Source organism: Pteropus medius, unplaced genomic scaffold (assembly GCF_902729225.1).
Source record: "Pteropus medius unplaced genomic scaffold, Ma_sr-lr_union100, whole genome shotgun sequence".
Taxonomy (NCBI): domain Eukaryota; kingdom Metazoa; phylum Chordata; class Mammalia; order Chiroptera; family Pteropodidae; genus Pteropus; species Pteropus medius.
Genome location: NW_024352783.1, coordinates 10,017,455 through 10,045,216, shown reverse-complemented (window position 1 = coordinate 10,045,216; position 27,762 = coordinate 10,017,455). Strand labels below are relative to the sequence as shown.

Genomic DNA, 27,762 nt, shown 5'->3' with positions numbered 1-27,762 from the left:
GGGAAGAGAGTACCAGCACTTTAAGTCTCCTGGTAGTCATTTCAGTTAGAGGAGGGGCTTGTAACAATGCGGGGGAGATGCAACAATGGCTGCCAATGTCTTTGCATCCATGATCAGAAGCAGCAATCAGTGATTAGAGCATAGATCTCCAACAGTTGGGAGCACAGGGTCCTTTTTACCCATCCCAGCTCCCACGTGCTGTGTAAAAGCTGCTGCAGGAACACGTGAACACTGCCTGCCATGTGGCTGGGAGGTGGGAAATGAGTAGCTGCAACTGTGCCAAGTGCTGAAATTGACCAAAATTAACCACAATTTACCAACTCTTTCCCTGGAAGCTGTAAGCCTTTAACAGACTCCAGAGTTCCAAAATAGTTATATCATCATTGGTGTTATTTTAACCATAATATTTTGTGTGGCTGATCCCAGGAAAACTTTAGTTATCAAACCAATAAAACCATGTAGTCAACCATTTATAAAAATACATATTTATTGTTTCGATGTTCTTGAATGATACAGTTAACCAGTTATATACACTTAGTCTTCACATTAAATATAAACACAAAAAAACTAAACCAACCAGCAAAACTGCTGGAAAATTCCTCCAAACCATTAACCCTTATCAAAAATGCACACTGGGGTGATAAAACTATCTTATCGTAAATCACCATACTCTGAAAATTAACTACAGCTAAGTATAAATGTTTAAAGAAAAAATAAAGGGCAAAGTGACGTGGAATAAAACTATGGTGGGTTTCTGAACTCTATAAACAGTGAGTTAAGCAAGTCAAATGGCTCCACTGTACATTTCAGCAAAGTATCATCTTTGTGTAACAAAGATCAGAGGTTTGTCCTCAAGCTACAGGATAATTTCAAAGCAACCTCAGGAGAGCATGGCCAGAAGACCTAGTAGTCACATGACTTCAACACATGAAATCCAGAGGATCCAAAGATGAGGAACACATTTACTCTACCCCCTAAAACCTTTCTCAGAGCCCTAACTCAAAGCCAGATTACTGAAAATGACTAAGGATCAGCACTTGTCCTGAAAATTCACAACTGTCCCAAACCATATATGCACACATATAAAACCTGGACAACTCTTGCTGAATTTCAAGAGGCTATTATTATGGCTAAAATACCCAAGTCAAGACTGACTTGTTTTCTCCATAAATTTTGAGGTCTAGGCATGAGACACACATTTTCTTTATAGTCTTCTCTCATAGGGGTACGCAAATGCTGGGGACCCATTGCTGTCACAAAGCTCCCATTGTCTTCTTTAGGCTGGAGCAACTGAAAGCTTGTGGGATGGTACCAAGGACTACACTGGGCCCAAATCCCACACACAGGCAAAGTTCAGCCCCAACAGTTTCCATTCCTTGCTAGGCAACGGCTCCATGCCAGCATTCAGAAATGGAAGGACGGCTTGTGACTGCCACCAGAGACCTGTCTCTAAGCTCAATGGCAACAATGGCCATTACCACTTCCCAGAAGGCTTACACAGACACAGACTTCCACGGTGGGATCAATTACGAGGCTGAGGCTGTGGGGCTACGGACTGTGGACATGAGGTGTGACTTGTAAGTTTTGCTCAGGCCTGTCATCCAAAACTTGAGCAGTTTGACGTTGTCCTCCTCGGATGCTCCGAGGATACTTAGGAGCTTCTGAGTGTCTTCTTTGGGTCGACTGTCCACCTTGGTGAATTTAAAAAGGACTTTCACTTTGCTGTAGAAAACCAAAAACAAAACACTCAGATACCATAACACAATCACTAGCGCTCTGGTCCTGAGGCTTAAGGTCTTCGACACCAACAATGGCTCTGCAAATGGAGCTGGAATTCAAACATCAGAAGAGAGAATGCAGCAAAGTAGCAGCCTATACCTGCACACCTTAGGATCTCTAATTTTCTCATCAGTTATAACCCTGGGTAATATGGCTGGTGCATCAAAACAGGAGAGAAAAAAAGAAAAAAAAAATGCTAAATTCATGAAAGGAACTGGTTGCTCCTAAGTGTCACTGCATTATTTGAAATCAGGACACTGTTTCACTAATTAAATTTGACAAAAAATTACTACGAAGATAGGAATAAAGTAACTTGTTTTGGTAAAAAGAAAATCTATCATCTGACTTTCAGATTTTTAAAGTTAATTAAGCAGCAAAAATAACTGCTTCCCTTGGAGGCACATGTCACCCCCATCTCACAGACTGAGCTTGGGGGCAGTGAGTCACTTGCTCAATGTCATCTAGCCAATACATTGTGATGGAGCTGGTATTTGAACTCATGCTCTTCTACTCTAGATCGCCTCTCCTGGTGGCCACGACCTCACCTTTTTCTGGAAACAGCTCTGGTTTTCCTAAGTAGACACAATGCTGTCAGCAATCCAGCCTTCCCCAGTCAGAAAGCAAAGACTCTAGGAGGCAAGGTGGTGTGCGCTTACTTCATCCACTCTTCCTTGAGGCAGACGAGGCACTGGTCAACCACATCCACAGACAGATTCTGGTTGGTCAAAGCAGCTTCCATCTTGTTCAGAATGGTTGGGCCAACTGGGAATAAGGGTGGGGACAAAGTAGGGGGTAGGTGTCAGCACAGGGTTAAGTGAGAGGCCTCAGCGACCTTACTCCCACTCTGGTTCTGGTGAAAGATAGTTCAGCAGCACCCACCTCGATCTGCAGCTACAGGACTTCCACTGGTCACCACAAACTCATACTTGCTGAGAGACTGGTCATCCTCACACCCGACTGGGTGGAGGCTGGAACGAGTGGCCGTATGGACCTCCACTACAACAGCAAATTCTGTGGCAACACAAAAAGCACTGCTCCGTTGAGTGTTCCTCTTCATCCCTTTAACAAGCCCACCTCAATCTGCCGCTCCAAATTATCTCAGATCAACTAGGGAAAAACTCCAGTCTCCTGAGATTAATGCTCTGGTATTTAAAACCTATAGTTTATTTGTGAATAGTTATGGGTAACTTTTGCCTCAATTAAACTAACATATTTTACTATAAATTTTACTAATTACTTTACATACCTCAATTCACTTACTACTGAACACCCCAATGACCGTGGTATCAATCTTGCCCCCATTTTATAGATAGGGAAAGACTCAGAAGCTAAGTGACTCACTAAGTCACAGAGCTAGTAATGGTAAGAATTTCAAGCTTATATCTGGAATCAGAGCCCGTGTTCCAAACTCTACCCAGAAAAAAAGGCACTGCCTCTCACGGACTCAGGACTGAGTCTGGGTGCTGAATGGAGAGGCTGCTAAATGCACATACTCTGCTGACTGCCCTCCTATACCTGTGAGCACACTGACTGCCCCTCACAGATGAACTCAGAGAAATTCTGACTGCCTGAGGAGGCCAGGATTTGCACCTCATGCTTACTCCTGAACTTCTCAAACCAAAAGTGAGGGATGCTAATTAGTTTCTTGTTCTCTGCCTAGAGAAGTTTGTCAGCACTGAGGGCAAAGCTGGACTGGGAAAGCCCCACTCTACTAATGAACGTCTAGGATGGATTTAAGGCATACAAATGGAAGGGAAAACTTGGAGAAGACCAAGAAGTATGACAGATCAGTAAGAGAGGAAAGGAAGACCACGAGACTCATGGAATACGAAGGCATGCTATCAGTCCAGCAAGCCTCTGGGACCTCAATGGCATCTCCGACTCACACTCATCAGGATGGTACTACAATCCTAACATCAACTAGTGTTGTTCCCACCCCCCAGACTATAACCTGCCCCAGACTAAAAACCACACCCCAGCAAGCCATCATTCTTATGAGGATGGCCCATCAAATCCCCACCCATTTTAAAGAGAAAACAGAGGCCCAATGGTATTTAGAAAGCTCGTCCTACAATGTGAGTCCGCCTGATTCCGAGGCCAGAAGGCGTCCTCCTCAAATGCACAGCTAAGATCCAGTTTCGCTTCGGAGCCCTGAGGTTCAGGGACTCAGATCAGACAGGAAAGGCACGCACCTGAGGACAGCACGTGAGAAGGGATCTGCACATGTGGGCTGAGGCCCAGAAAGTTACACCGGTAGGCCTCCTCATACTGGTTGCTGTAAGGGATAATGCGGACACAGCCCACTGGCAGCATGGTCTAGACAGGAGAGAGAGACTCAGGACCAACACCAGCTGGAACATCCCCAACCCCTGCCTGTCTTCACCATACCCATGGGCTCTCTGTAGCTCAATCTAAAGCCTCTCTCCTCCCAGAAGGTGTCCCTGGTCACTCAACCCCACTGGGTGTCTCCTGGCCACTGGTCATGTGCGACTCATGCTGCCTCTTGCTTTATAGTGTTCTTACATGATTATTTTCTCAGAAATTTGTCTCTTCCCTCATCCCCGACAGAGATTATAAGTTTTGAGAGACTGTGTCATATTCATTTTGTGCCTTCACAGACCTGGGCAGACAGCAAAGCGCACACGTATTTTCTGATTACCTAAATACGTCAGAGCAAAACTTGGGCCTTCGCATCTACTACACCTCCGGGATGGAGACGGCATGCTACCTCTGCATCCCACCTGACTTATCGAGACTGCTCGTGCATAAGGATGGTGACACAGGCCTGCTTCTACAGCAGCTGTGAACCACTCTGATGGCTTCTGAGATTAGGGGATTGAGAAGAAGATAGGGTAATTTGTTTTCAATCTATCAGGATAGCACAGACTCCTTCCACTGGAAATAAAACTCATCAATGACTACCATTTTTAATAGTGGAGAAATAACACAGATCTTAGATTGAGGCAGGAACTTGGACACTGATGAACTTGGGCTATCAATGCATCCTAACATTCGCACCTAAATTCAAGATTTTTTAAAAACCCACTAGGCAAATACTGTCCTGTTACAAAACACAATAAAAAAATACACTTACCCGAAGAATTTCAAAAGCTGACTGGACAAGGTCCGCGTCTCTACTTTTCCAGATCACCTGGTTCCCCATGAGAACATGCCAGGCCAACATGCGAAAAGATGGGGCACCCAGGACCTGAAAAAGAGTTCAGTGCTTTCTGCCTTGAATTTTCTTTCTGTCCAATTGACATTATTTGTGTGTCTGTCTAGAAACTTTCTTGGTATAGTGAAGGAAGATGGGTCAGGAGAAAGAAAATCACTTATCTTCTCAGGATAGCTGAGTAACTTGTTCAAGGTCAGAAAGAGGCAGGTAGAAGTCACCAGATTTGCACCTAAAAGCCTGATCCCAAAACTCTTGGCATATTTTATAAAATCTCTTTCCCAATTTTATTTTCAAAACCTTGAAGGAGAAAAAAGATGACTGGACAAGGTCCATGTCTCTACTTAGCTTTTTGCAACATTTACCTTCTCTCTATATACACTTTATTTTGTTGAACCATTTGAAAGTTAAGTGGTAGGCATCATGACACTTCAGCACCCAGGAAGAACAAGGGCTTCTCTTACACAAACCCAATACACACCACACCCAGAAATGCCACACTGATGTAATAAACTCACTGTCCAGAGCTCTAAATCTCTAACAGTGTCCTTTCTAGCTACTATTCTCTCAATCTAAGAGTCACTAAAGGATCATGATTGCTTTATTTGTCCTCTCTTTATTCTGCTTTAACTTAGATCAACTCCTCTCCCCACTCTATTTTTTTTTTTGAGAGGGGGGTAAAAACAAATTTTATTCTAGAAATTCAAGAAAGAAAAAAGAAGACTGTCGGGTTTTAGTTGCCTGAACTCACTATGGGCCAAAAGAGTGTAGTGTGACTTCTTAGAATATCTAATCTAGATCCCATTAATGAAAGCAGGGCATCCAGAATAAACAAGGTGTTAACTCTGGGTGAGTGGGGCTGTGTCTGCCTGAGTCACCACTGGATCCCAGACACCTATTCAGGGCTGACAAGGGAGGCTCACAGGGAAATGCTTATTCCCAGGCTCAGCTCTGGGTCCATCCCACCTTCTATTAACTTCCATGATGTTCCATCTTGAAAGAGTTCTGTCGGTTGTCTCATGGTTTATAAACATGGCAAAATAAATAAATAAATAAAGGCTATAAAACTACCTTTTACTAAACCCAATAGCCTCAAAGTACTCCCACCTCCAGTGGAATCCTTCAAACTTTAATCCACATAAATAATCAACAAGGGCAATTTCAACCAAATACATGATTTCAATGGATAACTGTTTTTCATCCAGAAATCCTATAGAGCAACTGCCGTTAAATTGGGCTTTACTCCATTTTCCAAAACAGAAATAACTATCTTCTGATTAAATTCATGGTTACTATTAAAATACAGGAAAATGTTATAAAAAGGGACAACCTGCCCTCATAATCTAGTGTCCCTCTCGCCTGACCAAATAAAACCATGGTCAATATTGTTACCTGTGAGACATCTGTTTTGTCCTTAAAATACAGATATACAGTCATGTGCCACATAATGATTTTTTGGTCAACAACAGACTATATACACCACAGTGGTGGTCCTGTAAAATTATAATAGAGCTGAAAAATTCTTATCACTTAGTGACTTCACAGCCATTGTATCATAGTAACACAACACATTACTCATGTTTGTGGTGTTTGTGGTGATGCTGGTATAAACAAACCTACTGGGCTAACAGTTATATAAAAGTATAGCACATACAATTACAGTAGTAGGTTACACCATCTAGGTTTGTTAAGTGCACTCCACAACGTTCACGTGATGAAATCATCTAATATCACATTTCTCAGAACATATCCCCATCGTTAAGCAGTGCATGCACCACCCTATACAACATATTACATGCTTGCTTTCTTGTGCTTAATGATATTCCATTGTTTGGATGCAATTCTTATGGTTGGATAATTCAGACTGTTTCCGATTTTTTGTAAGAAGAGCCATTATTTTCAATATGCAAAGTATCTAGGCTGCATGCAAAAAAAAAAGTGCTCATCAGTTCTTTTAGAAGTTTCTATAATGACAAGATTAGCAAACAATGAAAAAAGCCAACCATCCAGGCCTTTCTTTAAAGAAATCACCTATATCATCACTAAAAGGGGAGCACTGATCCTGTGGCTAAGATACCTCAGATGCCCAGTGCCATCTTCAGCCACTCACCAAGAAGGTTCGGTTACTTCTAAACATCCAGTCCCTGTTGGGTCTCGAACAGGATGGGCCCAAAGAACAAAGTATGTTAGATGGAGATGAGCTAGAAGGAGAGGACTGGGCTCTTCTCCTGAGCTTCTGATTATAGCTCTATCCCTCCGCTGCCTACCTGCCTCATGTGCCGAAGGGACTTAAAGACAGACAACTTTCGCGGCTGCCAGTTTCCACAGTCTAAGTGCAAGGAAAAATCTGTTGGGCATTTGGTCAGCTCCCGCCCTTCTGCACCCTCTGGCAAGACAGGGGCTTTTTCCTCCTCTTCAGCCTCAGAGTTGTCCCAGCTTTCTGATTCCTCTTCTAAGTCTGCAAGACAGATGACCAAGAGAGTTAGGAAACATACTGCCCTCGGATTCCTTCATTCCCTTGATGCAATAGCCTCATTACGTGACCACTTCAGCCCAAGGCATCTCATGTTGACCAGAGAAAGTTACTGATTTTTAGTTTTGGTCAGCTGTCTATACTACGTGTTGCCCTAGGAGCCTTGTGGTGGGCCAGGAGAATTCAGTCTGCTGTATACTTAGCCCAGAGCCTCGCTCTACATTGTAAAGCACACATCTGCAAGACTGTGAACTGTTCACTGCAGTGGAAAAATTCAAACAAATGGTAAGAATGACAAGAGCTCATATTTACTGAGCATATCCTCAATCAGGCTTCCACACATTATTTCATTTAATCCTTTCAATTGTCCTGAGATCATTACTATTCTCCCCATTTTAAAGACAAAGAAATATTTGCTATTTTAATTAATCTTCATGACACTCCTCACAAATGGTGAGACCCATAAGGAAGAGGCTGTACCCATGCACGCAGAACACACAGGCAGTATCTGAAGCCAGGTACGTCCAGTCCCAAAGTGTGTGCTCCAAACCCCTATGTTCATCTTCTTTTGTTACCAGAATATAATCTAAGACATGACAGCAAGCCTGCATGCCTACATTCTATCTCTCCAAAAAGTTTATCTCCTGATACACTTGGTTCTCTGTATAAATAAACCTCACCAACAGACCACTTTTGCTATCTTCACTAGCCTAGAAATTTGTAATCAATACAATAACAAACAGTTATAGGGTCAACTGATCCATGAGGACATAGATTCTGAAAATTACAACTTATTTAGAAGGTCAATCATTTGCAAATTGAAGTACATCGAGCATTATTAGTAACGAACTACACACAGCACACACCATAAGTCTATCTTACTCAAACCTGCAGTTGAGACTATGGACCTAGATCATCAAAAATGGAATCATCTCTGAAGGAAAAGCACAGCCCGGATCACGATCAGAAGTTCCTGGGCTGGTATTTGCAGCACTAGAACTCCCTGGGAAGTTATTCAAAACAGAGGTCTCTGAACCCCAGACATGAAGATCTGATCATGAACCTGGGGAGGGTTCCAGGTATTAGTGAGGTTTGAGAACCACTGCCCTTGATGGGAACCTTAGGTCCAATTGAAGTATAACATTTTATTGTTAAAGAACAAAGAATAAGAGACTTTCTAGAAAACCTCCAATCAATCGATCCTCTCTAGACTGATAGCCTTCACAGTGGGTTTTTCTAACCAGACTCTTTCATGTGACTATCAAGGAAACTGAGACAGGAAATCACGATAAAAACACCAAGATTAAAGGGGTTATTCATCCCCTTTGTCGGCTCTTTCTGCCAGCATGGTGGAGGGGCCAGGTGGCTATGACGGTCCCCAGTAGCCGCTGCAGGCAAAGGCTTCCAGCACAAGCACCTCCCAGCTCACCCGCAAGCTTTTCCATCTGAACCAAGGTGTCCTCAGTGGGCGCACCCTCCAGGAGCTTCTCAGTCAGCCGGCTACCACACGCTTTCAGGAGCCTGGAGAACAAAGTCATAATGTGTTCTTGCCAAAAGAAAAACTAAATCTGAAGCCAATCAAGCCTCTTGGTCTAACTACCAATTTATAGAAAATATAGAAAATAGCGTAAAAAAATGTGTTGAGCAAAATCATGACGATACGATCAACCAAACCTAAAAGGGGAATTCTACAAAACAAATGATCCAGGTCCTCCAACAAGAGACATGGGAAAACCCAGAGGGGGTGCAGGACTAACTGTTCTAGACTGAGAAATTTAGCACAGTCTGTGTATTGTGCTCTGAACCTAATACAAAAGTCAATTCTGAGACAAAATAGGAAAAGTGAACATGGATTGGGCTGGATAACATTAAGGAATAAATCCATTTTGTTGGTTATGATAATGGTTTCATGGCTGAAATGATACAAGTAATATTTGCTTTAAAAAATTCTAGAAAAAAAGTGACGAGACATATGAAAAAGCAGTAAAATGTTGGTAACTGCTAAAGCTGGATGATAGGGTACATAGTTCCTTGTACTATTTATTCTACTTTGGGCTGTAAAAAGTTTTCTAATAAAAGTGACTTTTAAAAGAGGAATGTATGTTGGATGGGGAGACAAATAATTTCTCTTTAGTTCGCAGGTTGTCGGGACTGTACTCAAGGATCTCCATCTAAGGAGACTCACCCACACCAGGACCTTACACAGACGAGACCCTACGTTTCAAGCTGACACTGCACAGGAATGAGAATTTGGAGGAGTCTTTGGAAGGAGTTATATCTTGCAATGGGAGAACAGAAACAATTTGTGGCGAGATGACAAACTGTGATGGTTTCAAATATGTCCACAAATTCATCGACTCTCCTCCCTTCAAAAGATGGAGATTAATCCTTTCCTCTTGACTAGGCTGACCTTAGTGACACAGCACACTTCTAACAAACATCATGTGCTGGAAGTGTCCATGTGTGACTGCCAAGGCCGGGTCATGAGACCTTGTAGATAGATCAGACTTCATTCTCTCTTGGATTGCTCACTCTGAGGGAAGTCAGCTCATATGGCCCAGGGTAAGGAGCTGAGATCTCCTGCCCAGTCAGCACCAACCTGCCAGCTCTGTGAGGGAGCCAAACCTGCAGATGATGCAGCACAGCTGACCAAAAACTCCTTAGAATCTGAGCCAGAACCACCCAGCTGAGCCACTCTCCAATTCTTGACCTACAAAAGCTGTGTAAGATACATGCTTATTGTTATATACAAAGAAGGGAGGAGATCACTAGTCTTGGAATGGGAACATCATTTAAAAAATATCACTGGAGTGAGTTCTACCTAAACACATCTTGCACATATTTGGGAAAACTGAACCTAGTTCAGTGCTCATTCACAAGTACACCCCACAGAGGTACCCAAGGAACTCATCCAATGACTGTTCTCCCCAAATTCATGCACAATCCAACCAACATACCGTGACTGCTCTTATTCTAACAGTTGCCAAAAGACCTGAGAATCTCATTACCAAGCAAAGGAGGTGTGGAGGCAAGCCCACAAGTTGTCATCACTTGTCAAAGATGTCAGTGAACGGGCAGCGTTGCCATTCCTTTGGTGCAGAAATGGTGTAAAAGCCGTGTTCATTCGCTGGGCACGCTGTGGGCATCCAAACTGCTCTGCTTCAAATACCTGAAATGCAAAGGGAAGGGGTAACCCTTTAACAAAACAAAACCAGTTGAGCAGCCCAGCTCATTCACAGCCAACTTCATCAATGCTACTCCTGAAGACTGTCCAACTCTGCTCCCTTGATGCAAAGTACAGAAAATGCCCAGTCTCATAACTCTAGACAGAATGGTCTGCTTCCCTAACTAGATTAGAAGCCACCTGAGAAGCGGAATTGGTTAAGGATTTCTCTTATACCCTCTCCTACAGCCAACTCATTAGGCACTTGACAGGTATTCAAGTAACATATGTGCTCGAGGTGGTCATTACTGATATTCTCCAAGTATTTCTAGTCCTCTCCCTTCCAGGGACATAGAGGCATTCACTACCCAGAGCCTGTGGGTGGGACATGTGACCAGTACCCTTCATGCCCTCTAGCAGGAAAACAAGCAACATTCAATATGGCTACTGCTCCATCTGCCAAGACGCCTACAATAAGCTGATCCCTCACTTCCCTGCAATGGACACAGAACATGAACAAGAAAAAAATTGTGGTTTTAAGCCACAGAGGTTTGAGGGCTGTTTGTTGACAGAGTATAACCTGGCCTATCCTGAGAGATGCAATGCCAAAGCTGGAGGTCTATGTTAGGTGGTGGGTCTGTAACACAATTAATGACCGGGCTTTTGAAATGATGGTCAAAGGAGGCAAAGACACCAGGGATAAAACCAGGGCATCTGACTACAGTAAAGAAGCCAGAGCTGAATGATAATCAGCACGAGAGACTCAGGAGAGACCAGCAAAGCAAGCAGGACTGACTGACTGCAAGGCTTATGGCCACAACCCCGACTCTGAAGCCAGGAGACTACAATTTAGACAGAGCAGTGGCCACAGGACCATGTGCTCTTACCCTCTTTCAGTGGACATCTCCTCTCCCACCACCACCCACTCCCCCTTTATCTGGGGTCACCTTGAGTGCCTTGCCCTGGAGTTCATCGATGATCCCTCGGATCTTCCCAAGCAGAAAGGGCCAGGAGTTGATGAGGTAAATCCGGTCCATCATGATGGCAATGATGCTGTACCAGCGCTGAAAGCCCCTGGCCAGGCTGTCTTTGATGAAGAAGGTGTGGCTAAACACAAACCCATGCTGCTCATCCCCAAAGAAGATAGGGCCTTCACGGCCAGGGCAGACCTGGGACAAAACAACAACCACAACAAGACACAGTCCTCTCCTTGCTTCAGTAATATAAAATCAAATCCTCCTGTTCAGGTTTTTTTTTCTGCCATTAATTATAGGGAGAGTGGGAAGGGTAGGGATGAGAAAGGAAAACTTCACTTTCATTTGCTCCTGGGGTCAAACTTTCTAAAGATAACGTTATTAAGGAATACAAGAACCAGTAAAGTACGTTCATTACTTTTTCTACCTTGAGCCATAAGTAATTCTTGTACAAATATTAACTCTCTCTGACTCAAATTTGCCAACATCACTCACCCAGAATATAATAGAGAGCTGGCAGGTCAAAACAGCCAATGCAGCATCCATGTAATAAAATCTGCATACTTTATTTGTAGGAGAGAACTCAGCGCTCTCTCATGACACAGTCACTATTCCTTTACACAAAACTCTATCACATATGATCATCTGCCTGCTAGCAGATTAGTAGCAGGAAATAAAAAGGGAAAGAGCCGAAGGTAGGCACACAACAATAAGTGAGACCTAAAGATGAGAGAGCTAGGTGTGTCTGACCAAGTGGATATGATGACAGGAAGTTTCAGTAACTGGATTATGAATTCTTTGTGACAAATAAAAACATAAAAGCTAAGACTCAAATTCAACAACGGCAACCATGGAATTTAGAAACAAATGGATTCATTCTTTAGTAGGGTCTAGGAGCACATGATGACTGAGAAAATAAAAAAGGTGATGTTTGATGTGATAAACTACATATCTCAGAAATATTCCCTATTTTAGAAACATGTCCATGAAGAATAGACAAATAACAAAGGTTCGGTGCTTAAAGTGATAAGCTAGCAACCATTTAGAAAATTCGAATCTAACATAATGTGTTTTGGAGTTCTGGAGAATAGAGGCCCCCCTGTGCTCCCTGCTCACTGATCTACTCATCCTCCTCATGACAGGACTGACTTCTGTCTTCCTTTCCATAGCCAACACTGAACCTGTTCAGGGCACTGTGGAGAGTGTGAGATCTCTACAGAGACAGCTGCCTCTCTGCCTACATCATCGGTGCTCACCTCACAGCTCAGGCTCCGCACACAAGCCTGGCGGACAATGCTGAAAAGCTGGGGGTGGTTGGGGTGCTGGTGACTGACATATTTAATTGAAGTCTCTTTATCATGACTGATATACCCGGGATGCCCTGCAGCAAGTGACCGGCAGCCCTGCCCACAAGAAGGAAAAGAAAACCAGTTAGTCAGGAAGCAGCAACACACTATCTTATTCTTACGCAAATTTGAAATAGAAAACTCAATCTGTTTTTATATAAAAATAAATGGCTTGTAGAGTTATACTTATCCGAGAATTTCAATGTTTCCTGAATAGGATAACCAGGATGCAAAGATCACAAAGGTTGTCAGAGAGCATGAAATCTACTCGACTGAGCACTTGTGTAGCAGATATTATGAAAAGCTCGGTGTACATTATCTCATTTAATACAAAGCTCATCCCTATGAGATAATTATAGTGCGAATCCCCATCATACAGAAGGCAAGCTGAGGATTATAGCTGTTAAGTGGCTCACATAGTGCTCTGTGCTGGCATCTGTTCTTGGTTGGTCCTGACATAACCACTTGGCAGGAGCTTGCAAGTGGGCCTCAGGAGGAGGCCTCAGACGTCAGCATTGGTATGAACAAGAATCCACCACCACCCCTGATGTCCTCCCCCAAGAGGTCCCACACACAAGCACTAACACAAGCCCCTGAAGAAACATCCCCACACCTGAGAAACACTTGCCTCACACATGTCTGACTTTTTAGGTCCTGGGCTGCTGGATTCTGCACTGGCTCCTTCTGCTGGGCTGTGAGTACGGATCCGACTGCTCATCTGAATGCCACCTTCCTCCTCCTCGGCCTGTTCCCCTTGGCCAGGGCTGTCCCCGTTCCCAGCCCCTTTTGGAAGAGGGGCATGCAGAACTTCAGTACAAAAGAGAGTGCGGGGGCCATGGAGCTCACAGAAGTGACAGAGAGCAACGATGGCATTCATGGTGCCTTGGAGATAGCACGAGGCCTGTGGAGGGGGGAGGGAAAATACCATCAACTGGCCAATGCATGTTCACACTACAGAACCTGTCAGTCCCTGGCGCATAGGGACTAGGTAGGTGTTGTCAGTGGGTTTCCCATCCAGGAGAGGTGGGTCACCCACCAGGCAAACTTGGCTGAGCACTGACTCTGTGCCAGCACTGCACTGAATGCAGGAGAAATAAGAGAGAGACAGAGAGACAGACAGACAGACAGACATGGTCCCTGCCTATGAAGAATGACAACGAAAGAAGAAAAACGTAATTCAATGATCACACAGAAAACCCTTCCATTAGAACAGTGAGAGGCCTACAGGGTAGACAGAGGGGAAGACGTGCACGAGTGATGATGCAGCAAATGCCACCACTAGCTGTTGAGCACCTCCTATGAGGTGGACAATGTTTTAGGTAATGTGATGCTGCCTGCATGGTGCTTACCTTCTAGGAGGGGAGGGACACATGAGTAACTGCTTACTCTTATGGGGTGATGGCATTAGAAATAAAAGTACAGATGGTCCAGGGCAGAGAATCACCAGAGGAGGTGGGATGCGATATCAGACAGAAAGGCTCCCCAATCAAGAACTGAAGGAACAGAGGGAGCCATGGGGGGCCAAGCAGGGGGCACGATTGGGGATCTGAGTGTTCACAGAATTGGGGAATGAGGGCAGGAAACTAGGAGGAGGCAGACCCTTCTCGGCCATGGTAAGACCCTGATTTGTTTTTAGAAATTAGAGAGCCTTTGGTGGGTTCTGATTTGAGAAACATGATACATTCGAATCTTATTTTCAAAGCATCATCCTGGCTGCTGTGCAGAAAACAGACTTCCAAAGCCAGGATATAAGCAGGGAGACTAGTTGTAACATTCCCACTATTTCATGTGAGATGAGATGGTGGACACAGCTAGGTGAGCAGTGGAAGGTGGTAAAGATAGTTAGATTGTGACTATATTCCCAAAGCAGAGCCAGCAGACTCTGCTCATGGGTGGACTGTGGAGTGTGAAGAAGGGAACAAAGCTATTTGGACCAGTAAGGAAGGAATGTGAAAGATAGGAGAAGGAACAAGTGAGGAGGAGGCTGAGAGCCCAATGCCTGTTAAGCCTTTGAGTGAAGATGATGGAATATGGAGGTAGCTGAGTGGGGTGGCCCCTCTGCTAGGGGCCCCCAGAGTTTAAATATGAAGGGGAGGAAGAGCTGGCCAGGGTAAGAGAATGACAGGCAGAAAGGTGAACTCCAGTGTTACTCCAGAGACCAAGAGAACAAAATGCAAATTATAAGAGGAGGCAGCTTTCCCAAGCTGAGAGCTGGGCTTGGGCAGCAAGTCTGGTAGATTGTCCACTGTAAGGGAGAGTAAGGGATGTGGATGCAGACACAAGTGCCCTCTGGTTGGGAAAATTGGGCAAGGCTTTAAATGTGGGAGCGCGTCCATTGGACTGACAAACAGAAGAGGTCTGGAAATGAGAACACAGGAGCAAAGCCACAGAGGTTGGACAGTGGTGGCCCAGCTTACCAGACTCATGTGACACAGAAGGGCCTGGAAACCAGGCTAAAGAGGGAAAATGTATTCTCCAGACCCACGCTGTCCAATACAGTACTCATGAGGCAAATGTGGCAACTTAGATTTAATTAAAATGAAAAGCCCTGTTAAAGCCCTGTTCCTCTCACTAGCCACTTTTCATGTGTTCACTAGGCACATGTGGCTCACAGCCACCATTTTGAAAGGACAGTGTAGATCATGGAGCATTTCTATCATCATAGAAAAATTCTGTCAGACAGCCTTGCTCAAAACAGTGAGAAACCATTTAAGTTTTGAATGTTTGACTGAGTTGTGAACACTGGCCAGGTTCTACTCTCTTCTCTGGTGGGGATCCCATCCCCCATCACGGAGGGAAACGTCAGACATCCTCTGTACTCATCCTCTAGTAGGTAGGCATGGGCATGACCATAGCTTGGCCAGTCAGAGGCCCTGCCTGGGACACTGAACCTAGAGGAGGGAGGCAAAGCAGCAGACTGTGAATATGCACAGTAGGTGTGGGAGTCCCCTGAGGGAGTGCATCCTGCGGAGCCACATCCTCAAAAACCACTTGTGGTGTGTCCCTGGATGTGCCCTCCAAGTAGCCTCCCTGCTGGTGTTCCCTGCTCAGGGCCTGCTTCTCTAGTCTGCTTGCTACTTCTGCAACCCACCTGATGCTTCACAATGAACCCCTCAGCTTATGTGGGCTGCCACTGCACCCATCCTTCTACCTGAGGCAGGGGCTGGAGTTCAAGTTGTTACGGTGGGAGTGGTAGGGGCCAACTCAAAACAAAACATCTAAAGAGAAAGTCAGATGAGCTGACACCAAGTCAGGTCTGGAGATCAGACATGGCGACACTAGGGTGGCTAGAAAATATGAAGCACCAGGATAAAAGTTGATCCTGGAAGGAAGTTGGCAGCGGGAAAGGAGACAGTTTAAGAAATAGGAGGACATTAGGTGGAAAGCCTTGAGAGTCTTCTCTGATTCTGGACTACAGCATCAGAGAAGGCAGGGCTGGAGAGAAAAGTCCCCAACACTCCCTACAACCTTTGCCTGGTTCACTTCTCCTCATCATTCATCTTCTCCTTGTGTGTCCCCTACTAGGAGAGGCCTCGGCTAATCAGGCTGCTGATTAAGAACAGCTGCTCACCTCTTACCTCCAACCCCATTACTCTCTCCCCTCCCCCGTTTTATTTTACTGAAATGAACATTCCCTAAGGGGGAGGCTTTTTCTTGTCTACCGTAGTTCCTGACACATGGTAAGCACCACGTTAATAAGTGTTGAATAAATGAGTGAATTTAGAAGCTGCCCAGAGAGATGACAGTTATTGCCAGAGAAAGTGAGTTGTTCATCAAAGGCTCCTATGAGCAGGAAAGGTTCCGGAGCACAACCATGGGGAATGCCAGAATCCAAGAGCCTAGTGTCATGGGAACCAAATAAATTGAATTTAAATAAAAGTTCCATGGGGCTCACTACAGTGAGGTCAAGGAAAATAATGGGTTGAAAATGCACTGGAAAATGGAATAAGAACTTTAGAGAAAGATGCATTGGGACCCAAACTAAAGGCAGAGGAGTTAACTCTGGAAAAGGAAGCCACGTCTTCCTTTGAGAAGAATAAGAGAAATAAAGATTCTTTTCAGCAAGACACTCACGTGAAAGCACACTTGGCTAAGGTTCCACATCTATTCCATCTGTAGAGAATTAATATGAACCTTAATACTTAGCAGAATCACATGTCCACCATCCTGCCTACACAAAAGCATGCAAGGGCATTTCCAAATGAGTCGGGTAGGACAATGGCAGTCATACTTCAGCTCTAAAACCTGATATTTTCTGGGTAAAGAAAAAAAAAATCAGAGCTAATTCTAAGAGCAATGGACTTTGTGGCATCAAAAAAGTTCAAGCAGCTTACAGCCAAGCTCAAATTAGAACACAAAAAAGAGACTTGGGGACTTCAGTGGTTCTGAATGACTTAGCTGGCCCTTGCCTATTGAGCAGTAGCTAACAGCAAACTGACATTGCAGACAAAGCCTTGGCTGAAGTTTACACCTCTACAGCAGTATTTCATAAAGGATCTCTTGAAACAGAAATATTTAAAGATCTTTGTAAAATATAAACTTAAAAGTCCTTATCTGTTCTACTGTTGGTTATAAGGCTGGTAGCCACTGGAAGGCAGTGAGGTACCCTAAACAACACTAGCTCCAGAGTCACACAGACCTGGGTCAGAAAAAAGTCTGTCTCTAGCCCTTACTAGCCACGTAATGTCAAATAGGTTACTTAATTTTTCTAAGCACCACCTTAAAGCTGAGAAACAGAAGGCCAAACCCTATTTCTCTCTCAGAGTTAACCACTACATGTGGAATCAGAATTTGGGGCAGCATGAGGTCAGTTCTTTATTCACTCTCTTATTCCAATCTCTGCCAGATGTTTGCTGAAAAAATAATCTGATCTGAGTATGCCTAACAGTTTCTTTCCTTCCAACAAACATTCCAGAATCCAAGAAAGAGCTGATATCTTCCCCCGCCCAAAAGTCTCTGCAACATTATACTCAAAGCAAGTAGTCAAGTACATCGAAGAGGTAGGATACTTGTCCACATCTCCTTTCCACAGTGGCTGTGCCTGACCTGGACAGTGACTTCGGATTTATCCTCCCACTCCTGTGCTGTGGTGTGCCCTGGCCCTGAGTCCATTTCATCTCCACTTCTTGTGGTCTTCTCATAGGACTCTTGAGAGGTTGCTAAGTATGAACACTTTGTAAATAAATATGGTATCAGAATGGCTCTTAACCAGTGGTCAGCATCAGAATCCCCCACAGCTTCTTTAAGTAGTCTCCCACAGGGGAGCTTCATTAAGTCAAGTGTTGAGATACCACCAAGTGCAAGGTGAAAAGTTCCACAGGGGATTACTTCCTGCTCAGACCCATTCACATGGTGGCTCTACTATTTCTATTCATTTCACCTGGATTTCTTTATAGCGCTCCCTGATGTATAACACCGGAAGGGCAAACAGTGTCACGAGCCACTATTACTGTTATTTGATGATATTGGTAACCTAGATGGACTCCACAGCTGGTGCCAGGTGTCCAAGAGCTGGAGAACCAGTACCTCCTTTCAGCAATATCTCCTTGCCCTCTGCCTCGCATGGTTGCTGACCTCCGTGGACCTCAATCCACAATGAACCAATCTCTGAGCTAAACATTCTTTCCAGGTAATAAGGACGTGTCTGACAATACACATCGAATTGGAGAGAAATGTCTTCAACCCTCCCTGGAGGACACTGATCTAGGCCCACATGCTCATCAGAGGGCGCCCCTCAGAATGCCGCCTGGGAAAGAAGGAATTATGACACGCACCCTCTCCCCTAAACCAGAAATGAGGCAAAAACGGGAAGGGAGTGAAGAGGCAAAGAATACAGTCTCACAGCAACGTTAAAGGAGAATAAAACAACAATGCTGACGGGTTTGAACCCAGGTCACATTTCTTATCCCTTTAGAGTTTACAAATGTGCCCCTCACACCACCCTCTCTCCACATCTCAGGTTCTCAGCATCCCCTTCCTCTCTGGCCGATCACTAACCAACCCACTCCACACCAACTCAAAACTAAGTTGTGCCTCTCAGCTAACCCGAAGGCTATCAGGTCCCGACCTCGCCACCGGAGCCCAATCCCCTTCCCCGGCCCAGACATGCCTCAAGCGACTTTCTCCAGCCTCCACCACCCGTCCCCCTCTCGGCCCTTCGCCCGAACCCTGGCGCCCTTTACACCTCCACAAAGCAGCCAGATAGGCCCGGTTCTGGTCCCAGACCCGCTTCGGTCTAACCGGGCAAGCCACTTCGGCGCTCTGGACCTCTGTCCCGCACGGACCAAGTGTGGCCTGCACTAACACCGAGCTCAGGGGCCGCCAGCAAAGCTAAATTCCGTCGGGCGGAGAAAGCACCTAGCCCAGGTCCGGCAGTCGGGGCTGCTGCGAACCTGACAACGCGTCTTCCTCCTGCGGTCCGCCCTGCGCCCTTCCTCGAATTCGTCGGCCCCCGCGCCCAGCCCGGATGAACACTGGCTTGCTCCTCGCGAGCCCCGGTTCCCCACTGTTTGCTAAGAAGCCTCAATTCGGCCAACTGCCACCCAGGTCTGCACAGTACCGTGGCCACTCTTACCTGGTCGCTCAAAAGCCGCAGCGCGGGGCCTGAGGCGCGTGACTCGGCCAAGCCGTACCATCCTCCTAGCCCGAGGAGGGGTCGCACGGGCCGTCCAAGCGTGCCCCTACACCACGAAGCGAGCGGATCCTCGCCAGGTTCCGCACACCCAAGAAGATCGCGTGAGACTGGCAACTCTAACAGGAAACCTGAAGCAGCTGCCCGACACCTTCCTCTTCCGCCGCCCCTAGCCCGCGCCCCCCCACTGAGAAGTACCGAATGGTTCAATCCGCACCGCAGGGCCTATTGGAGGAAACCATTTCAAGAGAGGGGGAAATGCTTAAATTAAAAAAATTTTAAGATATTTGAGGGAAAATATAGCCATCCTAGGACTCCCGAAGACAAAAGGGAAGGCCTCAAAATTACAAAGAGCGCTTTACTTTCTTTTCAAAGTTGGTCTTTAAACCACTGTATTATACTAAATTGACGATGAACCCGGTCTTCGATGGAATGTGAGGTCAGGTGGCGGAGAGGCGGTCATCACATGACGTGGGGAAGAGCTCAACGCCCAAGTTAGGTTACCCGAGGTGGTGCGCAAGTGCGTGACTCCCACTCTTCGCTTACCGGAGTAGCATGTTCAAGTTTTTAGACTATATAAATCAATTAAGTAATATATTTTTTTAAATCTTGGCGCCAGTTATTCAGTCTGTCTACTTAAAAGTTAATTTTAAAGCCAACGGGGCATGATGTGATGCGTGTCCTTAGAGTTAAGAGGTAGAGAGATAAGAATCAGATCCCGAAAAGCAGGAAATTTGGCTTGGCCTGTGAGGCGGTGCTGCCACCTTGTGTCTGCTCAGACCCAAAGACTACTAGCCTCAGTTGTGGGCATTTGACAGCCAAATCCTGGTCGCTGTGGCTCCGGCCTAGTGTCCAAAATGTTTTTCTGAAGTGTTAGGAAGAAACATTAGCCATTTTAAAGAAGAAATGGGTGGGTGGGTTTTTTTAATCGCCGAGAGCACTTCTTTCTCTTTGAATTTCTGTGTTATGCTGAAGGGAGGACATGAGAAAAGAACAAAATTGCAATTTGTTCTCTACCTTTTACTGCTGTGGTAAAAGATTAAGTAGTATGGCATGGAATTATGAGGTTAGATATCACCTTTATATGTTTAATTCTTACCAATCCAATTCCTCTTGATATTGGACAGCACAGACTTCATATATTTTCAGGTAAGTCACAAGATAATTTCTGAAGCAACAACAAAACCCACAAGGATATACTGATTTGAAATTCTATTTTTATTTTACCTTTGCCTTCAACAATTCAAATATTTGAATTTTGTTGAGTTTGCAAAGTGCTTTGAAAGCCTTAGTGAAAAGGTGAAAGAAATGTTTGCAGCTTCCTCTCGTTTGGCTGTGCCTTTCAATTTCTAAAGGAAAATATTTGCAACATTTGTCAACGTGGACAAGATTCATCATGAAAATGGCCAGAGCAGCAATTCTGAATACAAATCTGATTGACTTTCATACTAATAAAGTACTTAACCAAACTTTCCAAAGTTTTCAGTTAGTTACTACGACTGTTCTTATTTAACAAAGAGGTTAATACCATAAAAAAAAAAAAATCCAATTGTATACTCTTATTGTCCCAATCAGGAAGACAGGAAATTATTTTTTTCCCTTCTCTTTTCCTTTTTTCTCCCCATTTTCGCTTAGTGTTAAGTGTTCTTGAAACTAACATTAGTCAGGTTTTAAGACAAGAAAAAAAATTGTTTTCTTGTCTTAAAACTTTAATTCAAGGAATTAACGTCCTCAGTTTATTAGTGGAGGTCATCACCTTACCCAGATTATCCTTATTTCCATGATGATGAGCTAATGAAGGTCCCAAGTGTTCGAGGAAGATTTATTCTACCACTGCCATATTCAGTGTGCACTGGACTACAGCTGGACTCCATTTATGCCTTTAATATCTTTCCCAGCACCGCTGGCTTCAGCCACCTATCTCTTTTGGAGGTGCTTTATCGAAAATTTATAAATCAGCTTAAAAGTAACAACTACACGCCAATTCCTTACCTCAGTGAATTGTACCAAGGGCTAAATTAAACTGGGCTCTCAGAGTATAGACTTCCAAGGACATTCAACAAGAAGTCATCTTAGAAGTCAGAAAATGTACCACATTATCAATGAGAAAGCGAAAGGTGGCAGTAATGCTAAATACTCAACCAAATGAAATACCATGCTAAACCTGAAGTTTCTATTGCACAATAGGAATTTTACAAAATATTACCAAAAGCGTACTGAGGGGCATTCACAGTCTGGAATGTTTTTCCACCACTGAAATGGGCTCAATCAGAATTAAAGATTTCTTATTGCTTTTCTGCCTTCCCACAACTAAACCAAAAGGCTTAATTGAATAGGTTTTGCTAGCTGAGCATCCAGACTAATGGAGTGCTTCAGGGATACCAAATTTACTGTCAAATTTCTCAGGTTTTTGGAGTACTTACCTATTTTATGGTCTCATGTAGCTACAGAATAGCTAGGCATTATCTTTGATTCAAATCACCATGTTCCTGGATAGTTTGTAGTTTCATGAAAAAGTGTTTCATTTGTAAGCAATTGGATCTAATATTTTTAGTCACATCTCATTATTTTGGAGGTTAACTATAGTAGACTCCCTGTTATAAAAATAATTAATAACCTAAGGCTTTCCTTTCTTCCAGCAACCAAGACAGCCAGTTGCAGGACAAGAACTACTAGTAGTAGTACAATGTTTTCTCTCCAAAAAACACACTAGTGTTAATTTAGCATTGTTTACCATAGACTTTTAAAAAATATATTTATTTTTCAATTACAATTGGCATACAATGTTATGTTAGTTGTCGGTGTAATATAGCGATTAGACATTCATATAATTTATGAATCACTGTGATAAATCTACTACCCAAGTGGCACTATATTTTTACAATATTATTAACTATATTGACTTATTCTACATTTTACATCCCCATGACTATTATGTAACTATCAATTTGAACTTCTTAATCCCTTCCCCTAGCCCCTTTACCATTTGGCAACCATCAAAATGTTCTCTACATCCTGAGTTTCTGTTTTGTCTTTAGATTCCACATGTAAGTGAAATCATATGGCATTTATCTTTCTCTCTTATATTCAGCACAAAACCCTTTAGGCCCATCTATGTTGTCGCAGATGACAAGATTTTATTATTTTTTATGGCTGAGTAAAATATATTCCACTGCATATATGTACCACCTCTTCCATTGATGCCTCCATTTCTTGGCTATTGTAAATAATGCTGACATAAACATATGGATGTTTATGGTAGTGTTTTGGGTTTCTTTGGGTAAATACCCAGGAATTGAATTACTGGGTTCTTCCTTGCCTTTTGTTAGAGCCTTTGTTTTGAAGCTTATTTTGTCTGGTATTAGTATTGTTACCTTAGCTTTTTAATTGTCTCTATTTGCATGAAATATCTTTTTCTACCCCTTTAAGTCTGTGTGTACCTTTTGACCTGAAGTGAGTTTTTGTAGGCAGCATAGGTATCTTTTGATTAGAACATTTAATCAATTTGTATTTAAAGTAATTGATAGGTATGTAGTTATTGCCATTTTATTGTTCATATTTTTTATCTTTTTCTTTCTTCTTCAAGAAGTCTAACATTTAATATTGGTTTGGAGATTATGAACTCCTTTAGCTTTTTCTCATCTGGGAAGCTCTATCTGTACTTCGATTCTAAATGGTAGCTTTGCTGGGTGGAGTAATCTTCGTTGTAAGTCATTATTTTTCATAACTTTGAACATTTCGTGCCGATCCCTTCTGGCCTGCAGTTTCTGTTGAGAAATTAGTTGACAGTCTTATGGGGGCTCTCTTGATGCATTTAAGATTCTCTCTTTGTCTTTAATCTTTGGCATTTTAATTATGATGTGCCTTGGCGTGGGCTCTTTGTGCTTTCTGGGCTTATATATCTATTTCCATGTCTAGGATAGGAAAGTTTTCAGTCATTATTTCTTCAAATAGATTTTCAATTCCTTGCTCTCTCACTTCTCCTTCTGGGAACCCTATGATTCAAACATTGGTATGCTTGATGTCCCAGAGGCCCCTAAAAATACCCTCTTTTTTTTTTTTAAATTCTTTTTTCTTGTCGCTGTTCTCTTTGGGTGTTTTCTGCTATCTCATCTTTTAAATAGCTGATTGAATCCTCTGCTTCATCCAGTCTACTGTTTATTCCCTTTAATATGTTATTCATTTTAGTTATTGTATTCTTCACTTCTGACTGGTTCTTTTTTATGATTTCTATCTCCATTTTTGTTTTCTTCCTGTTAGTTTTCACTGAGTTCATCTACCCTTCCCCTAAGTTCAGTGAGTATCGTTATAATCAGTGTTTTGAACTCTTCATCTGGTAGATGGCTTGTCTCCATTTATTTTTTGTTTTTATTCTGCTCTTTCATTTGGGACACATTTCTTTGTCTCCCCATTTTGGCTGCCTCCCCATGTTTGTTTATGTAGGGTTGCTATGTCTTCTGGTCTTAGTAGAGTGGCTTGATGTAGTAGGTGTCTTGTGAGACCCAGTGGTGTCACCTCCCTGGTAACCTGAGCTGGGTGTTCCAGGTGTGTGCCTTGTATGGGTTGTGTGTGCTCTCCTGTTGTAGTCAAGCCTTTATTGCTATTTGTACATCTAAGGGAGGAACTGCTCAGGCTGATTGGTTGTGAGGACTGGCCAATCCCTACGGTGAAGGAGCTGTTGTGCAGGGGCAGACCCTACAGAGCAGGATTCGCTTTAGTAGGGCTCTGGTGCCTTTTCAATCTGCTTGTTGGCAGTGTTGTTCTCGGATGTGGCCTCATGTATTCCAAAGCCTGCTACTGGGCACGCAAGCCCCAGGGCGTCCTGGGAGGGGCTTTGTGGCAGGCAAATTTCAGCCATGACCTGTACCCTGCCCAGAGCCACGTGGCATAAGCCACCAGTCTGCAGCTGGGTGCCACCCACACTGGGCTTGGAGGTACCTCAAGAGACCAAGCTGTGAACCGAAGCCAGAGGTACCTCAAGAGACCAAGCTGTGAACCGAAGCCGGCTGCCACTAGTGCTGTACTTGGGGCTGCTCAGCAAGAAGTACAGGGCATGCCGAGGTTAGATGCAGCTTGTTTAGGTTTTGTGAACCTTTGAGAGATTTTAGGAAAGCCTGCAGCATGAGCCAAGACAGGCTGCTTGTATGGTAAAGCCACTGGAACTGCTTGGGTGGGCCTGAAATTTGGGTGGGGCGGGGTTTCAGAAAAGCACCTGAACAGGACAGTGTTAGCCAGGTTGAAGGAGACCCAGATATTGCAGCCACCTGTGTCTGTAAGTGGGGAGCTGGAGGGCTTAACAAAGGAACAATGTATTTTGCCCGCACTTCTGTCTGGGAGAAAGCTGGACCGCCCTGAAGGCAGACAATTAAGTTTCCTCCCACTCCCTATATGTCTGCCCCAGTGCAGGAGCTCAGAGCAAGTGAGTCTGACAGTAAGTAATTCTATGCACTGGGCCTTTAAAAAAAACACCGAGGTTTTAGGGCAAGATTTGCAGGCTAAGTAAAATCAGAGTTCACCTACTTCTGTAACTGCATTAAAGGTACAACCAAATTATAAAACAAATTAGAGAACAACCTGAAGTCTAGCTGATCACAACACATATAAAGAAAAAGCCACATTGAGACCGGGAGGAGGGGTGGAGACACAAAGCAGGCTGGTCCTATATCCATGCATGGCAGTTGAGAATTGCGAGAGAGAGTGAGGTTGCAGAGGCCACCCTGAAGGAATGAGGGGGCCCTTGCCACACACAGGGGCTTCCAGCCCAGGGTCCCAGTCTTGGGAAGAGGACTTCCAACAAAATCTAACTGTAAAAATTACTAGGGATTCTGGACACCTGGGTGAGACAAAAGGAACTTGAAAACTCAGACAACCTCCTCTTAAGGGGCCAGTGCATAGACTCACTCACTCATAGACACTCACCCTTGGCTCCAACAGAGGGTCAACAGCTCAAGAGGTACAAGAGACATAGGAAAAGACTGACTTGTGTAGCACCAGGGTGAAGGCTGAAGGGATATCTGCTATTACATCTTTGTAGGGGCTCTCCTCTTGGGCAGTCTACAGGTGGGTGCCATCCTGCTTCTATTGAACTCTACACCCTGCATGGCCAATTGAAAAGCTGCATTGGCCTGGTGAGATGGGCCCACTATAACCTGTTTCTCCCTGGAACCCAGACCCACCCAGCCCACAAATTGCCAAAGGCAGGCCTGTTGTAGGCAGCCAGCCTCACTCTATTGTTTCCCTGGGCCACATAGTTATTGGCAGCCAGTAATACTCAGCTCACATGACCCATGCATGGTCAATATATTTCAGCAGAGACGGGTGCCACCTCGAGCTGCAATAATATCTTTTGGATAGATCATGGGGATCTGAGGGTCTGAGGAGGACAGCGTCTGGCTTTGCTGTAATCTGAGACATTTACAGGAAGTCACAGATTCAGCACTGACACGAAACCTGATTCTGCATTGGCTGGGTGAAATTCGTTTGCGTTACCCTGGTGACTCCCTGGGTCCACATAACACCCAACTTGCATACCACTCAAAGGCTCTTCCAGCTGTGGAGTCATACGGGCAGCTGGCAGGCAGCCTCAGGCCTTGAGGTGCATTGGTCCTTCAGCTGAGCCATCCCAGCCCCGGTACTGGGAGTAACTGACCTCAGCTAGCAGCATGGTCTCTCCCACTTGCCTGTAGATCCAGCATAGGCAGCAACCAGCTGCAGATCTCTATTGCCCCTACCAGGTAGCCTCGATCGATTAAAGGCAGTGGCTGACCTTGGCTTACACAGGAGTCCCTCCCGAGGGGCCACAGAATCAACACACCCTAAGGCTGGTGTCACACCACAAAAGAGCACCACCTGACTAACTCCATAACAGCACAACCAAAGGGTGGTCTTGACAGGAACATGAGACTGCTGGGGAGACCCCACTCCATGGGGTCAGCCCCCACATAGCAGCTCATACCCTGTGGGTGTGGCCTGTCCCCACGGCCAGTCAGGCTGAGTCAATCCATCCACAGACGTGCTAATGGCAATCAAGGCTTAGCTACAACAGAACACATACAACCATACAAAGAACACGCCCGGAGCTCCTGGAACAAGTTAACAGGGACACTGGGCCACAAAGGACACCCACCACATAAGGCCACCTGGACAAAGCTTCCTAATACATAAAAATGAGCACAGAGAGGCAACTAAATGAGAAAACAAAGAAAAATGATGCAGATGAAACAATAGGAGAAAACTCCAGAAAAAAATAAACTAAACAAAATGGAGGCAAGCAACCTACCAGAGACAGAGTTCAAAACACTGGTTATAAGGATGCTCAATGAACTTACGGGGAGAATAGATGATCTCAGTGAGGACTTCAACAGAGAGATAATAAGTATAAAAAAGGACACAGAAACCATAAAAAGAACCAGTCAGAAGTGAAGAATACAATAACTGAAATGAAGCATACACTAGAAGGATTCCACAGTAATCAGATGAAGTGGAGGACCGAATCAGCGAGTTGGAAGACAAGGCAGAAGAAAACATCCAACTAGAACAACAGGAAGAAAAAAAAAAATTTTTTTTAATGAAGAAAGATTAAAAGATCTCTGGGACAACATCGAACATACCAACATCTGCATGATAGGGGGACCAGGAGAAGAGAGAGAGCAAGGAATTGAGAACCTATTTGAAGAAATAATGACAGAACACTTCCCTAACCTGGCAAAGGAAGTAGACATACAAGTCCAGAAAGTGCAGAGTCCCAAAAAAGAGGAACCCAAATAGACCCACAACAAGATACATCATTATTAAAATGCCAAAGGTTGGAAACAGAGAATCCTAAAAACAGCAAGAGAAGGGTAGCTACTTACTTCAAAGGATACTCTCATAAGAATGTCAACTGACTTTTCAATAGATTTTGCAAGAAGGGATTGGCATGAAATATTCAAAGTGATGAAAAACAAAAACCTATGACCAAGACTACTCTACTCGGCAAGGCTATCAATGAAATGGAAGGTGAGATAAAGAGCTTCCCAGACAGAAAAAAATGCTAAAGGAATTCATTACCGACAAGACAGAATTACAAACGTTAAGGAGACTTCTGTAAAAAGAAGGGGGGAAATAACCATATATGAATAATGAAGTGGCGATTACTATGTAAGTAGACTAAATGCTCCAATCAAAAGACATAGGGTAGCTGAATGGAAAAGAAAACAAAACCCATATATATACTGTCTACAAG

General features: G+C 44.2%; 1 protein-coding gene and 1 long non-coding RNA gene across 7 annotated transcripts in view; one reads left to right on the top strand and one right to left on the bottom strand.

Annotated features, from left to right (window-relative positions):
- Positions 1-469: 469 nt before the first annotated feature.
- Positions 470-19,707, bottom strand: FLCN (folliculin). 6 transcript variants are annotated; one of them, XM_039847586.1, is made up of 12 exons: positions 19,482-19,707; positions 13,536-13,809; positions 12,818-12,964; positions 11,535-11,756; positions 10,433-10,593; positions 8,854-8,945; positions 7,219-7,409; positions 4,874-4,987; positions 3,972-4,095; positions 2,659-2,790; positions 2,436-2,541; positions 470-1,722 (listed from the first exon to the last, which is right to left on the bottom strand). In XM_039847586.1, exons 2-12 carry the CDS (start codon positions 13,782-13,784, stop codon positions 1,527-1,529), a joined length of 1,734 nt encoding a protein of 577 aa, XP_039703520.1. In that variant the 5' UTR covers positions 13,785-13,809; positions 19,482-19,707; the 3' UTR covers positions 470-1,526. The 6 variants fall into 6 exon arrangements, with proteins under 6 accessions (XP_039703520.1, XP_039703523.1, XP_039703521.1 ...); XM_039847589.1 differs by lacking the exon at positions 19,482-19,707 and adding an exon at positions 19,265-19,475 and having other exon boundaries at positions 13,536-13,808; XM_039847587.1 differs by lacking the exon at positions 19,482-19,707 and adding an exon at positions 19,300-19,475 and having other exon boundaries at positions 13,536-13,808.
- Positions 19,708-19,867: 160 nt separating this feature from the next.
- LOC120589880 (uncharacterized) overlaps positions 19,868-27,762 on the top strand; it is a 13,164-nt gene continuing 5,269 nt past the window's right edge. The window contains exon 1 of the long non-coding RNA XR_005649576.1: positions 19,868-20,687. This is a non-coding gene — a long non-coding RNA (uncharacterized LOC120589880). The remainder of the gene's footprint in view (positions 20,688-27,762) is intronic.

What these genes read in the sequence shown, in the direction of transcription:
- FLCN (XM_039847586.1), bottom strand. Translation starts at nt 13,784, where the DNA reads ATGAATGCCATCGTTGCTCTCTGTCACTTCTGTGAGCTCCATGGCCCC. An exon ending in TGCGGAGCCTGAGCTGTGAG is followed by an intron (nt 11,757 to 12,817) that starts GTGAGCACCGAT and finishes GTTTTGTCCCAG; the next exon opens with GTCTGCCCTGGCCGTGAAGG. An exon ending in CTCAAGGAAGAGTGGATGAA is followed by an intron (nt 1,723 to 2,435) that starts GTAAGCGCACAC and finishes GGTTTTCTACAG; the next exon opens with CAAAGTGAAAGTCCTTTTTA.